Source organism: Gorilla gorilla, chromosome 1, assembly GCF_029281585.2.
Source record: "Gorilla gorilla gorilla isolate KB3781 chromosome 1, NHGRI_mGorGor1-v2.1_pri, whole genome shotgun sequence".
NCBI classification, from domain to species: domain Eukaryota; kingdom Metazoa; phylum Chordata; class Mammalia; order Primates; family Hominidae; genus Gorilla; species Gorilla gorilla.
In genome coordinates, this window is record NC_073224.2 from 7,410,193 (window position 1) to 7,426,833 (window position 16,641).

At 36.4% G+C, this 16,641-nt stretch overlaps 2 protein-coding genes across 2 annotated transcripts in view; both read right to left on the minus strand.

Annotated features, from left to right (window-relative positions):
- The window catches only part of OR2L13 (olfactory receptor family 2 subfamily L member 13), a 176,182-nt gene that overhangs the window by 90,606 nt on the left and 68,935 nt on the right, over window positions 1-16,641 (minus strand). The window lies entirely within an intron of this gene.
- LOC101132985 (olfactory receptor 2L8-like) lies at window positions 8,819-9,757 on the minus strand. The gene has a single exon (XM_004028731.5). It carries the CDS (start codon window positions 9,755-9,757, stop codon window positions 8,819-8,821), a length of 939 nt encoding a protein of 312 aa, XP_004028780.5.

The following is a 16,641-nucleotide window of genomic DNA, read 5'->3' on the forward strand; positions in this document are numbered from 1 at the left end:
CTCAAATTTTTCATGGTTTACAGTAAATTAAATATGCCTTCTATCTTGAAAAAGTAGCATTAGTCCATTTAAAATATTTGGAATTTTATAAATGTTTAAATGTTTTTAATAATCATTTATTTAATTGATACATTGTTATTGTATGTATTTATGGGTTTCAATCTCATGTTTTTATTTAAGTATATGTTACATAATGATCTAATCAGGGTAGGTAGTGTATATTACTAGCAAAAATAATTTCCTGAAAGTCAAATACAGATGTTTTGATATTTTTGCATTTCAAAATCTAAAGAATTTCTTTACCTTTAAAACCCTACCTTTGAACATAAAAGTAGATGCCACATCTAGTGCACACTAGGCACTGGTTTTATATCTTCCTTAGAAGACAAAACACATTTGTGCTGAATAAGGAGGGAAGAATCCTTATTAGATGCGGGTAGAGGTGCTTTGAGAGGATTTCTGTATGAAAGAAAGACTTTATGGGTTATGACTCAAGACTGTCCACTGGCATCCTGTAAACACGTGTAGGGGATATGAGACAGAAACTAACATGGACTTGGGCATATGAAACAAAGGAAGTCTGCCATCTGGATCTCAGGACAGAATCATCTTCAGGGGACCACCAGGATTGTGGCAGGGTGGCCTGTGTCAGAGAAGCACTGTGGCAGTCCCTTACATCTCCTACCCAACAAATCCAGAGAAGGAGGGAACCCTGAAATACCCATGTTCTCCCTGAGAATGGTCTGGAAGTAGAAATGGAGTACTGCACACTTTCTCAGCAGAAACCACAAAAGCAAGCATAAAGTAGTTCACAACTTGATTTATTCTGGAAGAAGTGATTAGAATAAGGAACATAAATAAAACTGAGCTGTTTGGTTTATATTTTCAAATGTCTACTTTCAGTCCATTTGAATTATCCATTAAATCACATAGATCTTAAATGCATAATAATATTTACTTAAAAAGTAAGCCCATTCTATCTCCCAAAGATACAAGATTCAGGTGATAACCATTTATGTCAAGTCTTTTGTAAAAGAGCAGGACACAGTGGTAGAGGCCTGTCATTCCACCTACAGAGATACTGAGGGCAGGAGGATTGATACAGGCCCACCCACAGGGTTCAATTGCCCATGCAGTGGTAACAGCCCAAAATGCCAAAACAGCAGAAATTGCAGCAGAGAAAGGGTTGAATAAGTCTTGATAGCTAATGGTTAATAATACTGCATTATATACTGAAAATTTGCTAAGAAAATGGGTTTTATGTCCTCTTACTATAAAGATCATAGCCTCCAAGAAATATAGGACTATGAGAAAAGACCAAACCTACATTTGATTGGTATACCTGAAAATGATGGGGAGAATGGAACCAAGCTGGAAAACACATTTCAGGATATTATCCAGGAGAACTTCCCCAACCTATCAAGACAGACCAACATTCAAATTCAGGAAATACAGAGAACACCACAAAGATACTCCTCGAGAAGAGCAACCCCACAACACATAATTGTCAGATTCATCAAGGTTAAACTGAAGGAAAAATGTTAACAGCAGCCAGAGAGAAAGATTGGGTTACCCACAAAGGGAAGACCATCAAAATTAACAGTGGATCTCTCTACAGAAACCCTATAAGCAAGAAGAGAATGGGAGCCAATATTCAACCTTAAAGAAAAGAATTTTCAAAACATAATTTCATATCCAGCCAAACTAAGCTTCATACGTGAAGGAGAAATAAAATCCTTTACAGACAAGCAAATGCTGAGAGATTTTGTCACCACCAGGCCTACCTTACAAGAGCTCCTGAAGGAAGCACTAAACATGGAATGAAACAACGGGTACCAGCCACTGCAAAAACATACCAAATTGTAAACACCATCGACACTATGAAGAAACTGCATCAACTAACGGACAAAGTAACCAAATAGCATCATAATGACAGGATCAAATTCACACATAGCAATATTAACCTTTAAATGTAAATGGGCTAAATATCCCAATTCAAAGACATAGGCTGGCAAATTGGATAAAGAGTCAAGACCTATTGGTGTGCTGTATTCAGGAGACCCATCTCACATGCAAAGACACACATAGACTCAAAATAAAGGGATGGAGGAAGATTTACTAAGCAAATGGAAAGCAAAAAAACAACGACAACAACAACAAAGCAATATTTGCAATCTTAGTCTCTGATAAAACAGACTTTAAACCAACAAAGATCAAAAGAGACAAAGAACGGCATTACATAGTGGTAAAGGGATCAATACAACAAGAAGAGCTAACTATTCTAAATATATATATGCACCCAATACAGGAGCACCCAGATTCATAAAGCAAGTTCTTAGAGACCTACAAAGAGACTTATACTCCCACACAATAATAATGGGAGACTTTAACACCCCATTGTCAATATTAGACAGAGCAATGAGACAGAAAATTCACAAGGATATTTAGGACTAGAGCTCAGCTCTGCACCAAGCCAACCTAATAGAAATCTACAGTACTCTCCACCCCAAATCAACAGAATATACATTCTTCTCAGCACTGCATTGCACTTCTTCTTAAACTGACCCAACATAATTGGAAGTAAAACACTCCTCAGCAAATGCAAAAAACGGAAATCATAACAAACAGAAGATTTTGGGCTGAGACTATGCGGTTCCCTAAATATGCAATCATGTCATCTGCAAAGAGAGATAATTTTACTTCCTCTCTTCCTATTTGAATACCCTTTATTTCTTTCTCTTGCCTGATTGCCTTGGCCAGTACTTCCAATACTATGCTGAATGGGAGTGGTGAGAGAGAGGGCATCCTTGTCTTGTGCTGGTTTTCATAGGGAATGCTTCCAGCTTTTGCCCATTCAGTATTGTATTGGTTGTGGGTTTGTCATGAATAGCTCTTATTATTTTGAGATACTTTCTATGAATACCTAGCTTATTGAGAGTTTTCAGCATGCAGGAGTGTTGAATTTTATTGAAGGTCTTTTCCGCATCTATTGAAATAATCATATGGTTTTGTCATTAGTTCTGTTTATGTGATGCATTACATTTATTGATTTGCTTATGTTGAACCATCCTTGCATTCCAGGGGTGAATCCAACCTGATGGTGGTGGATAAGTTTTGTGATATGCTGTTGGATTTGGTTTGCCAGTATTTTATTGAGGATTTTTGCATCTACATTCATCAAGAATATTGGCCTGAAATTTTCTTTTTCTGTTTTGTCTCTGACAGGTTTTGGTGTTGGGGAGATGCTGTCCTAATAAAAGGGAGGGGTTCCTCTTTTTCAATTGTCTGAAACTGTTTCAGAAGGAATGATTCCAACTCTGCTTTGTACCTTTGGTAGAATTCGGCTGTGAATCCATCTGATCCTGGGCTTTTTTTGGTTATAAGGCTATTAATTACTGCCTCAATTTCAGAACTTGTTATTGTTTTGTTCAGGGATTTGACTTCTTCCTGGTTTAGACTTCAGAGGGTGTATATGTCCAGGAATTTTCCCATTTCTTCTAGATTTTCTAGTTTATTTGTGTAGAGGTCTTTATAGTATTCTCTGATGATAGTCAGTGTTTCTGTGGGATCAGTGGTGATATTCCCTTTATCATTTTTTACTGTGTCTATTTTATTCTTCTCTCTTTTCTTCTTTATTAATCTGACTAGTGGTCTATTTTGTTAACCTTCTCAAAAAACCAGCTCCTGGATTCATTGATTTTTTGAAGGATTTTTCGAGTCTCTATCTCCTCTGATCTTAGTTATTTCTTGTCTTTTGCTAGCTTTTGAATTTGTTTGGGTTTGCTTCTCTTTTTCTTTTAATTGTGATGTTAGTGCGTCTGTTTTAGATTTTTCCCACTTTCTGATGTGGGCATTTGGTGCTATAAATTTTCCTCTAACCACTGCTTTAGCTGTGTCCCAGAGATTCTGATACATTGTGTCTTTGTTCTCATTGGCTTCAAACAACTTATTTATTTCTGCCTTAATTTCATTATTTACCCAACAGTCATTCAGGAGCAGGTTGTTCAGTTTCCATGTAGTTGTGTGGTTTTGAGTGAGTTTCTTAGTCCTGAGTTCTAATTTGATTGCACTGTGGTCTGAGGGACTGTTTGTTATGATTTCCAATCTTTTGCATTTGCTGAGGAGTGTTTGAATTCCAATTATGTGGTCAATTTTAGAATAAGTGCAATGTATTGCTAAGAAGAATGTATATTCTACTGATTTGGGGTGAATAGTTCTGTAAATGCCTATTAGGTTTGCTTGGTCCAGAGCTGAGTCAAAGTCCTGAATATTCTTGTTAATTTTCTGTCTCAGTGATCTCTCTAACATTGACAGTGGGGTGTTAAAGTCTCCCACTATTATTGTGTGGGAGTCTAAGCCTCTTTGTAAGTACAAAAGGAAGTTAATTGTTACTTCTTTAGCACCCACTTTATCTCCTATGTGAGCTTTTTGCCCACGTCTAGGAAACAAATTGATACAACACAGATTCATGAGAAAAAAACACATGTTTTATTAATATTACATGTACATGTGACTCTTCACAAGAGTATGAAGTCCAAATAAATGGTCAATGCAAGATATTTTTATACTTTTAGACAAAGAATGATAAATTATAGAAAAAATCAAAGAATAGAGAAACTGGCTTGGAGCCATAAATTCTAGGGGTGTCACTAGGAGGTATATGGGGGTGTAAAGCTAGTGGAAAATAAGGGTTAATTCTTAAAGTTTATTTATTCAGGTCAACTGCATTCTTCCAATTCCCAGGCTTTGGTTGTAAGTGCTATTTTCTATTGTGATACAGGGAGGGTACCAGAAAAGTATAAGAATGTACCAAAGATTCCTGGAGGAATCTTTCTAGCTTGCTGCATGCAGAAAAAGACGGCTTAGGTAACCTTTTCTTCTAATGTTAACCAAACTTTCTCCAATGTTTTCAGCTCAAACTAATAAATATGCCGAGTCAGCATATTTGTGGACGGTACACCACTCATTCCTTTACTTTAATTATTTCACTACTGAACCACAACTTGTTCTAATGAGAAATATACTCATCCTTCAAAATAGAAAGAGTACTCATGTCCTTTTCCAAAAATCAAACTTTGCTAATGGAATACATAAGAAATTTCTAAATGCACACAGTGTATGTTATGAAATCCAGATAGATACCATGTTGTATAAAATTTGCATCTTCTGTTCCAAAGACAAGAAATAATTAAAGAATGACTGTGAAGTGCAAAATAATAACTACAGCATAACATTTGGATGGAAAGAAAAATGGCTAAAACGAGGCAGAGGCATAACTTAAAAATTAGCCAAGAACTCTGTTAGGTAATGAATTCATTAACTTCCCCACCAAGGGAAATTATTGCCCAACTTTCAAAATTATCTTGTGTATATTCTCATAAACAATGTAGCAAATGACAGTAGATTTGAATAATTTGACTTCTTTTTATGTTGTTCTTCTTAATGACCATAAGGGGAAAGGAGTGGCCTCTTGAGTGCAGACACCACGTCAGAGGGGACTAGCTTATTGCTTTCCTGAGCCAGAGCCTACTGGCATAAAAGACTTTTGAAATGTCATTTATGATAGCCTTGGAAGGCTCAATATTCACTGATGACCTCTTCGTCTCCACTGCCAGAGTCATTGGCATGAAAAATAGGATCACCATTGCCTATACAGGAATGTCAGTAGGAGTGATTTCAATGATGCCATTTACTGATAAGGTACAAGGCATCCATATTGTTTTTCAGTCAACTAACTTCAGAGAGATGGAATGATTTCCCCGAGGCCATGGTACATCACAGAAAATCATAGAGTTAGGTCTCCTGATTCCCTCCATGAATCACTACCTGAAAGGGTAAAGGGCCTGAACTGAGCACCACTGCTTATTTCAGTCCTCCCTCAGGTTCTTTCCAATAATAATAAATAACAAAAACAGCAGACATTCCATCTTAGTGTATTCAAGCTGCTACGACAAATGTATCTTAAATGGGGTAACCTATAAACAAGAGAAATGTATTTCTCAGAGTTGTGGAACCTGTGAAATTTAAGACGAAGTGACGAAGATTCAGTGTCTGGAGAAGGGTTGCTTTCCGGTTCATAGATGGTGGCTTGTATGACACCATAGTTGGTACTGTCTGCTGTGACCTCACATGGTAGAAGGCACAAACAAGCTCTCTCAAGCCTTCTGTAGAAAGGCACAAATCTTACTCAAGATGGTGCTACCCTCATGACCTAGTCATTTCCCAAAAGGCCCCAGCTCCTAATATTATCACATTGAGGGTTAAGATTTAAGCATACGGATTTGGGGAGTATACAAACACTCAGACCATCGCACATTCCCACCACTATCCTAGGCTGCATGATCTCATTCACTTCATGTTCACTCTTCCCATCCTTCTCCGGACTGGTTTCATGGACCTATGCACAGGGTCCCACACTCAAAGGGCTCCACGTGTGGTTTCATGCTCTGCTGTTATCATTGGAGTTTCAATCATTTCATCTTTAAGCATGCTTGTGACAGAGGAACTGGAGAGGTTGGCAGAGTGCATGCAGTTTTGGTTCAGTAGCAGTGACTACACAAGTGGGCTCAGGCAACACCCACATGAGACAATTGGCCTGGCGTTCTTATGCACACAAACACACACACACACACACACACACACACACACACACACACACACACACATATCTTGCAATATTTCACAGGACCCCAAGCAGTGGCTGGGGTATGACTGGGCTCAGATTGGTAGTAATGACAGAAGCAGTGGCACAGGTGGCAGTTGGGTACAATTGTCCCTAACGGGGAAGAGAGAAGGTGCTCTCCCTGGCAGTAGCAAGTAGCCTATTTTCCCTCTGCCCCAGAGCCCATCTCTGTTGTATTCATGGAATATGACATATCTGACTGAGTTCAGGACAGGAAATGGCAAGAAGCTTAGGCAGTAAACTTTGTTAGTAAATCATCACCAAATAAAAATATACGCTGCTCATTGCAACAAAGCACAACAAACACTTACTCTGATTCATAAAACCAGTTCAAAATGTATGTTTTAACTGCTACGACATTGTAAAACAAATATCCACAGGCTTAGAAATAGAAATGACATTTCAAGAGCATTGAAATAATTTTTACTGTAATACTTTACTGTTAACTGTAGTCATGGAAGAGAACACTAGAATGATTTGTACAAAACACTGGTAAAAGACAATGAAGAGGAATACAAACAAATGGTAAAACATCCAATGCTCATGGATTGAAAGAATTAATATTATTTAAATAACCAAACTACAGATTCAATGCAATGTCTATCAAAATACCAATGACATTCTGCACATAAATAGTAAAAACCATTCTATGATTCGTATGGAACTATAAAAGACCCCAAATAGTCAAAGCTATCTTGAACAAAAAGAACAAACCTGGAGGCATAAGAGTACCAAACTTCAAACTATACTACAAACATGGAATAACCAAAACAGAATGGTACTGGCATAAAAAAGACACATAGAACAATGAAACAGAACAGAGAACCCAGAAATAAATCCACCCATCTACAGTTAACTGATTTAATTTTTTTATTTTTAATTACTATAATAGTAATATATAATTATGGAGTGTATGTGATGTTTTGATAAAGGCATGCAACGTGTAATGATCAAATTGGGGTAATTGGGGTAACCATCACCTGAAATATGCATTATTTCTTTGTGTTGAGAACATTCCAATTCCACACTTTCAGTTATTCTTGAAGATATACAATAAATTCTACAATAAATTATTGTTTACTATAGTCACTCTGTTGTGCTACCAATTACTGGCTCTTATTCATTATAGCTAATTATATTTTTGCAACTGTTAACCATCCCCACTTTATCACCCCTCCCCTGCACCCTTCCCACCCTCTGGTGACCATCAGTCTATTCTCTATTTCCACTGGTTCCATTTTTAAAAATTTTAGCTCCCACAGATGAGTGAGAACACGCAGAATCTTTCTGTGCCTGGTGCAGTCAACTGATTTTTGACAACAGACCCAAGAATGTTCAGTGGGAAAAAGACAGTGTCTTCAATACACTGTGCAGGGAAAACTGGATATTTTTAAGCAGAAAAATGAAACTAAACTCCCAATTCTTATACCATACCAAAATCAATTCAAAATGGGTTAAAGAACTAAATGTAATCATTTTTATTACTGCTGGCACATTCCAGTCCTTGTTGTTGACCTAAAATATACCTGATGTTCAATCATTTCCTGGGATTCATTCCCCTATAAAACACATAAACTTGTCATAGGCCATCCAGAGTGGTATCAGGACTTAAGAATCCCTGATGAGCTCTCTGCTAAATTGTGTAAAAATAACTTCCCTAAGTTGAAAGAAACAGCACTTGGTACATTAAGTGTCTAAATAAGAAAGACATTTTACAGTTTTCAATTGGATCCACCAAGTCAAGAGATTTTTTTTTTGTTTTAGACATAAACAAAAATGTAAATTTAAAATTACTGGAAAATAAATTGACAATAATAGAATTGTTATACTAAGTGCCAACTTCGGTTAGACAAATTTCATTTCCATTTCTGCATAACAAAAAACAAACATTCTCATTGACAATATTTTGGCAAAAGTATGTGCTTTCAAAATTTATGGGATAAATGCCATGAAGAAAAAGGTTGTTTAGAATTATATACATTTTTGTAAAACAATTTTGTCCAGAAATCAGTGATTTTTTTTCTTCTGTTGATTACTTTTTGCTCCTGAACTCTAGGAATGAAATGATATTTTAATTACTATACACTGCTGAATGGATGTGTATCTGAGTCCTGAAACCTTAGGCAGAAAGTGTTTCTACATTTTCACAGAGAAGATTCTCTGACTCACTCGTGTCAGGGCCCCCATCACCTCCTTGTTTCTCAGGCTATAGATGATGGGGTTGAGCATTGGGGTGAGGATGGTGTAGAAGACAGCCAGAACCTTGTCCTCTGTTGGAGATCGCAGGGATCTTGGACGTAGATAAGTGTAGACAAAAGGTGCATAGTAGAAAGTTACTACAGTAAGGTGGGTGCTGCAGGTCAGGTAGGCCTTCTTCTTCCCTTCTGCAGATTTCATGTGGTAGACAGCAAGGAGAACCCGGCCATAGGAACATGAAATACCAATGAAGGGAAACACGAGAAAGATGGTGGCACTCAAAAACACTGTGCCCTCATAGACCCAGGTGTCTGTGCAGGCCAGAGTCACCATTGCTGGGACATCACAGAAGAAATGATTGATAACCCTAGATGGGCAATAAGGAATATGGAGTACATATACAGTGTGAGCACAAGCATTGATCGAGCCTATGATCCAAGATGCTATTATCATCAGCACACACACTCTTTTGCTCATGCGGATGAGATAGTGGAGAGGAAAGCAAATAGCAATGCAACGATCATAGGCCATTGATGTCAGGAGTAGCGCTTCTACAACGGCTAAAGTCGTGAAGAAGAAACTCTGAATCCCACACCCAGTGAAGGAGATAGACTTGTTTCCATGCAGAAAATCAGATGCCATCTTAGGAACAATGGTGGAGATGTAATTTAGGTCAATGAGGGAGAGCTGACTAAGTAGGAAATACATGGGTGTGTGGAGGTGGGTGTCCAAGAAGATGAGAAGAATCATGGATAGGTTTCCAATTACAGCCATCAGGAAAATGAAAACAATGAGGATGAAGAGGAAAAGGCCAATTCTTGATGGTGGGAACAGCCCCAATAAGATGAAATCAGTTGATGTTTGATTGTAATTTTCCATGGGGCATTCCTACAATCCATCCGGAAGGAAGACACAAGAGTAAGTTAAGACAGAAATTCATCCTTATCCGCAGAATTTCAATCCCTGAATAGACCAATAAGAAGTTCTGAAATTGAGGCTATAATAAATAGCCTACCAACCAAAGAAAAGGCCCAGGTCCAGATGGATTATAGCTGAATTCTATCAGAGGTCCAAAGTGGAGCTGGTACAATTTCTTCTGAAACTGTTCCATACAATTGAAAAGGGGGGAATCCACCATAACTCTTTTTTTTTTTTTTTTTTTTTTTTTTTTTGAGATGGAGTCTTGCTCTGTCCCTCAGGCTGGAGTGCAGTGGCGCCATCTCGGCTCACTGCAAGCTCCGCCTCCCGGGTTCACGCCATTCTCCTGCCTCAGCCTCCCGAGTAGCTGGGACTACAGGCGCCCGCCACCAAGCCTGGCTAAATTTTTGTATTTTTGGTAGAGATGGGGTTTCACCGTGTTAGCCAGGATGGTCTTGATCTCCTGACCTCGTGATCCTCCCGCCTGGGCCTCCCAAAGTGCTGGGATTACAGGCGTGAGCCACTGCGCCTGGCCTGTATACAGTTTTTAAAAGCGAAGAAATTTTGACACATGCTACAACATGGATGAAGCTTGAATACATTATGCTAAGTGAAATAAGCCTGTCACAGAAAGACAAATATTGCATGAATTCACTTACATGAAGTACCCACTGTAGTGAAATTCACAGAGAGGGAAAGTGGTATGCTGGACCCCAGAGGATGGGGGAAGGGAGAGAAGGAGAGTAATTGTTTGACAAGAACAAAGTATTAGTTGGAGACAATGAAATTGTTTTGGAGATAGGAGCATGGTAGTGATGGTTGCACAACAGTATATGTGCTTAATGAACAGAATTCTACGCTTAAAAAGGTTAAAGTGGTGTTTCTCTGAAGTATATTTGCCCTAATAAAAAAATCACTTAAATTTACTGAAATTATTCCAATTTGGATTTCCAAATACATTTTTTAAAAATCTTGGCAGGTTTCTAAGCCTCTGCAGAGCAATTTATTTTCAGGTATTTTATGACATTGGTAATTTAAAAAAAAATTTAGAAGAGAAAATTATTTTCATAAATGTCATTTGGAATCAATAGGAGATTGGCATTAAGACAAATCCAATACTATATACAGATCCAATACAATATAATTTATATTATTGGTTAATTATTGGTAAGTAGAACATGTAATATTTGAAATTGTTAACACAATTTACATTTCAAACATTTCTATCATTTGTATTTTACAGAGGGCTGTCTATGACAAACTGTCCAAGAGATAGTTCACATTATCCTAATTTTAAAGAGAGGAAAAAGGAACATAAAACAGCATAATAAATGACACATCAGATCTGATATTTAATGCTATGTTTTAGGACTGCCAATGTATCATCTTTTTATTATCCATGTTCCAGGGTTTTAATATTCTAATGTCCTATTATATAACATTATTTAAATAAAATGAGAGGCTGGTTCCTGACAGGAAAGCAGCCTCTGCCATGATGTTCCTGTTTCAATAATGTGAACAGGATATATTTTTCTTATGTAAAGATAAATCCAAATGGATTATTTCTGGCCCTTTTATTTTTTTATTTACACAAATAGCTATAAAGAAGGTATTTAAGCCAACTAAGAAACATCTTTACTTGCTTTTACTTTCTTTTCACTAAAAATTCAGTATACAGGTGTCAGCATTAATGAAATAATACACAGGAAGAAAAAACAAGCAGAAAAAGTTCTAGTTGAGATTTCAGAGTGAGTAGGACCCACAAACCTTAAACCTGAACTACGTCTCATATGAAAGGAAGGAGGGAGGCATGAACTTTCACAGACTCTCTCCACATACTGGCACCTGGAACGTCACAGCATTCATTCCTTGATCCTGTTGGAGTTCATCAAAATAACTCTTCAGATTGGTTTCGCCACTGATATTTTATAGATGATGAAACTGAGATTCAGAGATTTTCAGTAAACTTCTCTAGATCCACAAACACACATACATATATGCATATGTATGTACACACACACAAACCTATGAGTAAATGTCACACCTACATAAATAAACATACATTAATATAAACCTTTTAAAAATGTGTGGTGTAGTTCATCCCTCAAAAATTTTTGGCAGTAAATCTGAAATAAGGGTGGCTCACTTTTTAATCACTCAAAACAAAAGGAAAAAAATTAAATTTATTAAATCAAAAACTCCATATAAGTGGTAAATAATTGAGAAAGTATAAAAAATTAAAAACAAGTAGAATTATTTTAATAATTAAACTTTACTCATTACAATTCTTCTGTTTCCTTATATCACCTGTTTTTAATGTACTTTAACTTCACCTGGCAACAGTTACGTATCTTCACAGAAAAACGGTTTCTCAGAAACTCTAAATGAAAGACATTTTCTGTCTTGTTCCCAGTGTAAAAGTTTCCCTACTGGAAGAATTCAGTTAAAAAAAAAAAACAGCCATATAATCTCCTGTGTAAATCAAGTTGAGGATGTACATATTCAGCATAATAATTACAATTCTCCAAAAGCTGCCAAAGTTTCAAATGAAGAACCTATTACTAACTTTTGAAGTCAAAAAGCATCATTGTGTTGCATGGATCTCTTTCCTATCCTTCAATTTAGAGTTGAAAGTAAGATGAAGAAAGTAGTCTAATTTAGTGATTCATACATTCACAGAAGACAAAGATTTTTCACCTATAGTCTACTTATCACGAGGAAGAATCACTGAATCACAGGATTTGAAGAGAGTTACTCATGACTGTGCAGTGACCTAGTGACAGAGTTGGGAACCAAGGAGGACGGTCGTCTTGAGTTCAGATTCTGCAGTTTTCTACTGGGGCACAGATTTTCCTCCCTATACTTTCCTCAGATTTGATCAAACAGAAAAACCATTATTCATCACAAAATAAGGCTGGTCTCCTTAAAATTGATAGGATTATTTGCATAGGTGCAGAAAAACTGGATTTACACACACACACACACACACAAAAGAAAAAGAAAGGAAAAGAAAAAGCTAGGAAGGCAGGGGCACAAGTTGGCTTACCTGCAAGATTTATAAGAAATCAGATGGAACTTCTAAAAGTCTGCAAAATCCAAGACACTCATTATGGGATTTTCCAGAATCTGGATTACTTTCTCTCTTCTGAAGTGATATCTGTAATATCCTAAAGTTCTGAATCTTTGAAACTTCCAGAAAGTGATCTCCCTACTAACACATAGGGCTGGGAAATGGTAAAACAGGAAATAGCATCAGTTTCACTGAAAGGGCAGTGAAGTCATTGACTCCATGAGTCAGTCTTAATTCCTTAAAACAAGCTGTCTGTACCTGAATCTGCATGTCTTTAGTAAGAATTATTTCACATTGACAGCACTTGTCTAGAATGTCAATCAGATGACACAGAAGAGTGTCCTCTGGAGTCTAGACAAGGATGGCTCTCCACAGTATCCTGGCATGGAATCCTATATAGGAGATTCCTCCTTCCTTCAAGTTCCTCCACAATAGATTCTCCTAAGAAGAGACACAGTACATAATGTCGTATTTAACTGACGTAGGAATAACTGGTCTTACACATATTTACACAATGTGTATATTTAATTGCTGAGAAGGGTATGAAGTTGGAGAACCATAACTCTTTAAGGTGTAAAGGAGTAAAGAATGTAAAGTGAGTATTTGCTTGTGTGTATGTGTGCTTCCAAGTCACAACCTGCATTGAGGCCCACACTAGTGTATCAGCTCTCACAGATAGATACACCGGTAAATACGTAGACAGACATTTTCATGGATATATAGAAATTGATTATGAAAGTATATCCTTTGTCTGTTATTTTGGAATGAGGATGTGCTTACTCTGCTTCACTGGGTAAGTTCAAGGGACAAAGGCTCCATTTAAAACTAAATCAAATTCTATCTCTTACAATTACTAGAAATGTAAGCTTTCGTTGATGAATGTCTGACCCTGTAGTTTATAATTACAACAGGGGGAAGAATCCATGGGTTACCAGGAGCTGTCTGTGAGACAGTGAACGTGTCTTACTTGACTGGGTGTATCACTGAAGAGAAGCTGCAAGTTTCAGCATTTTCCTCATTACCATTGCCCTCATCATCAAGATAATCACTATCACTTACATCCACACACTTGTTATCTGCTATGACTGTTGAATAATAAAGCTTCACATTGTTTCCACATGCTCTGCTCATTTGCTTCTCACAAAAACTCTGCGTGGTTGTTAAGGCAGATATTTCTATTATTTCACTGAAACTTTACCATATGATGTACCAAAAGAAAAAATTAATACATTGTAAATATTAAAAGCACAAAGCACTACAATTTGGCACAAATTGTGTGTAAAAACAAAATCCGGATAACCATAGCACAGCTACTAATCATGCGGTTACCTTCATTATTTATTTCCAGAAGAAGGTCCTTCTTTTAAGAAAATATATCGTTGCACTACAGACTGGTAATTTTAACCATTCTCATTGTGCCTTTACTTTAATGCCCTTTTAACGTTTTTATGCAAAGACAACACGAGTACTTTCCAGGTATTTCATTAGACAGGCTGGATTCATATAAGGTAAAATACAAAGTGAGAAGCAGCAATAAGATTATAATGAGCATGACATAATCACTCATCATTCAGGACAAAATAAATCAAACAAAAACAAAACAAAACACCAACCAAGTAGGAATGAGGAAATGTTGCCCCCTACAATAATTATTGTGAATGTGGGTTATTTAATTTCACTGGATCCTATAAAAGCATAGTCTAATATAATTTATCCCTATCTCTTCCATTGATCATCACTTCCCTTCCCCTCCAGAAAACACATTTATGAATTAGCTGCAAAACCACTTTTTGTTGCCTGCATTTCATACTCCAAGATTTCTGCTGACTGGTGTTACAGAAAGTACAGTCACTAGTGCTGAAATTCACCTCAATTCTATTTCTGAAACAAAGTCCTCTTAAGCACTTGCCAGAGTCCCTTCTTCCCTGGGATCAATAAAAATTTTAAAATACAATTATAATTAGTACCTTTATTATTTCCTCATTTTCAAACACTCGTGCCTTGCTTAGCTGATGGCAGTCCTATAGTCATCATAGAAACAAAGTCATTTTTCTGAGTAAGAATTAAGAATATTTTTTAAAGAAATGTATATATTCATTCATCATCCCTACACATGAGATTTCAGAGACTTTCATGGGGATTCGGTAGCAATCACGAATCCAGTCCTTTTTACCTGGAGAATGAGATTAACAGTTGTTTTGCTGGTATTCACTAGGGAATGTCCACTGAAACTTTGGACATTGTAGGCTAAGTCACTAATGACAGAGGATGGCCTTAGTCCAACGTTCAGAAATGAGTTCTGATCATGTATTTAGATGTTTCAAGGCATGTCAAGGGTAAACTCAGTGGAGAAAGAAACAAATATATTTATTCACATTATTTCAGTTTTTTTTGTTTCTAAACTTCATGAAACTCTATAGCTTGAATGTTGTTATTCAGGCATCCACAGTAACAATGTGTCTGCATTCATTAATTTCTCTCTCAGTTTGGTTTATATTGGCAGTAAGATTTAAACCACTAAAATAGAATGAGGTTAATTTAATAGAAACACATAAGTAGAAATTATTAAAATATCGCGTACATGGGAGTTATCTTCTAACATATTTTAGGTATTATACACATTCAAATTGTTTCTTTTAATTTGGAAATGCTCACTAAATTATAAAGTGATTTTCTCCTATTAAATCAGATGATAAAATGATGTTACTCTGCTTTATTAATATTTAGAAAATATTTAGTAATTGAATAAATTTTTATTCAGTAGAGTGCTTTAAATGTTCTCTAATTTCTTGTTTCTAGTAAATGAATAAATTATACCACCTACATGGGAAAAGAGGTATTCGTTCATTTTAATTTTTTTGAATGTTAAAAGTATTTGAATTTTTCCACATGTATTTAATAGATAAATTATTTCACACATTTTGATATGTATTTTTATTTATATTTATTTTGATATATATTTTGATATGCATAGGCTAGTCAGATGAAGCAGTGGGAGTGGAAAAGGAACCAAGAAACCTGTAACTGGTTGTGATCAATTGTAAACACCACTGCACTCAGACCAGCCAATTTGATATATTAATGCACGTATATGCTGTATAATGATCCAGTCAGGGTAGTTGGTGTACATTCTTGGAAATGACAATTTCCTGAAAGTCAAAATGTACAGATGTTTCAATATTCCTGCATTTGAAAAGCTGAAAATTTTTTTTGTCAAGTTTAAAACCTCGGCTATTAACATAATAGTAGGTGCCATGTCTAGTGCAACCAGGGAACTGTTTCCACATCTTCAAAAGACAGAAGACAAAACCTATTTGTGCTGAAAGAGGAGGTAAGAATCCTTATTTGATGTGGGAAGACAGACTTCAAGGGAATTTCTGTAAAAAAAAGAAAGACGTTTAGGTGTACCTCACAACTACCCACAAGGGTTATGTATGCAAATATGGGGGATATAAGTCAGCAACTTACTCCTGAAATACCCAGTTTTCCCTGAGAGTTTTCTGGACATAGAAATTGACTATTTCACACTTCTACAGTACAAAGCACAAAACCAAGCATAGAGTAGGCCACAACTTGGTTTATTCTGAAAGAAGAGTTTAGAAAAAGAATGTAAATAAAACTGAGCTCTTTATTTTACATTTTTAGATGTCTGTGTTCAGTGCATTTGAATTATTCATTAAATCACATGGATCTTTAAATGCATAATCATATTTACCAATTTGGAAAATAAGTCCCATTCTATGTCCCAAAGATACAAGATTCAGGTGATAAGCAT

Coding starts and splice junctions, on each gene's coding strand:
- LOC101132985 (XM_004028731.5), bottom strand. CDS start 9,757: ATGGAAAATTACAATCAAACATCAACTGATTTCATCTTATTGGGGCTG.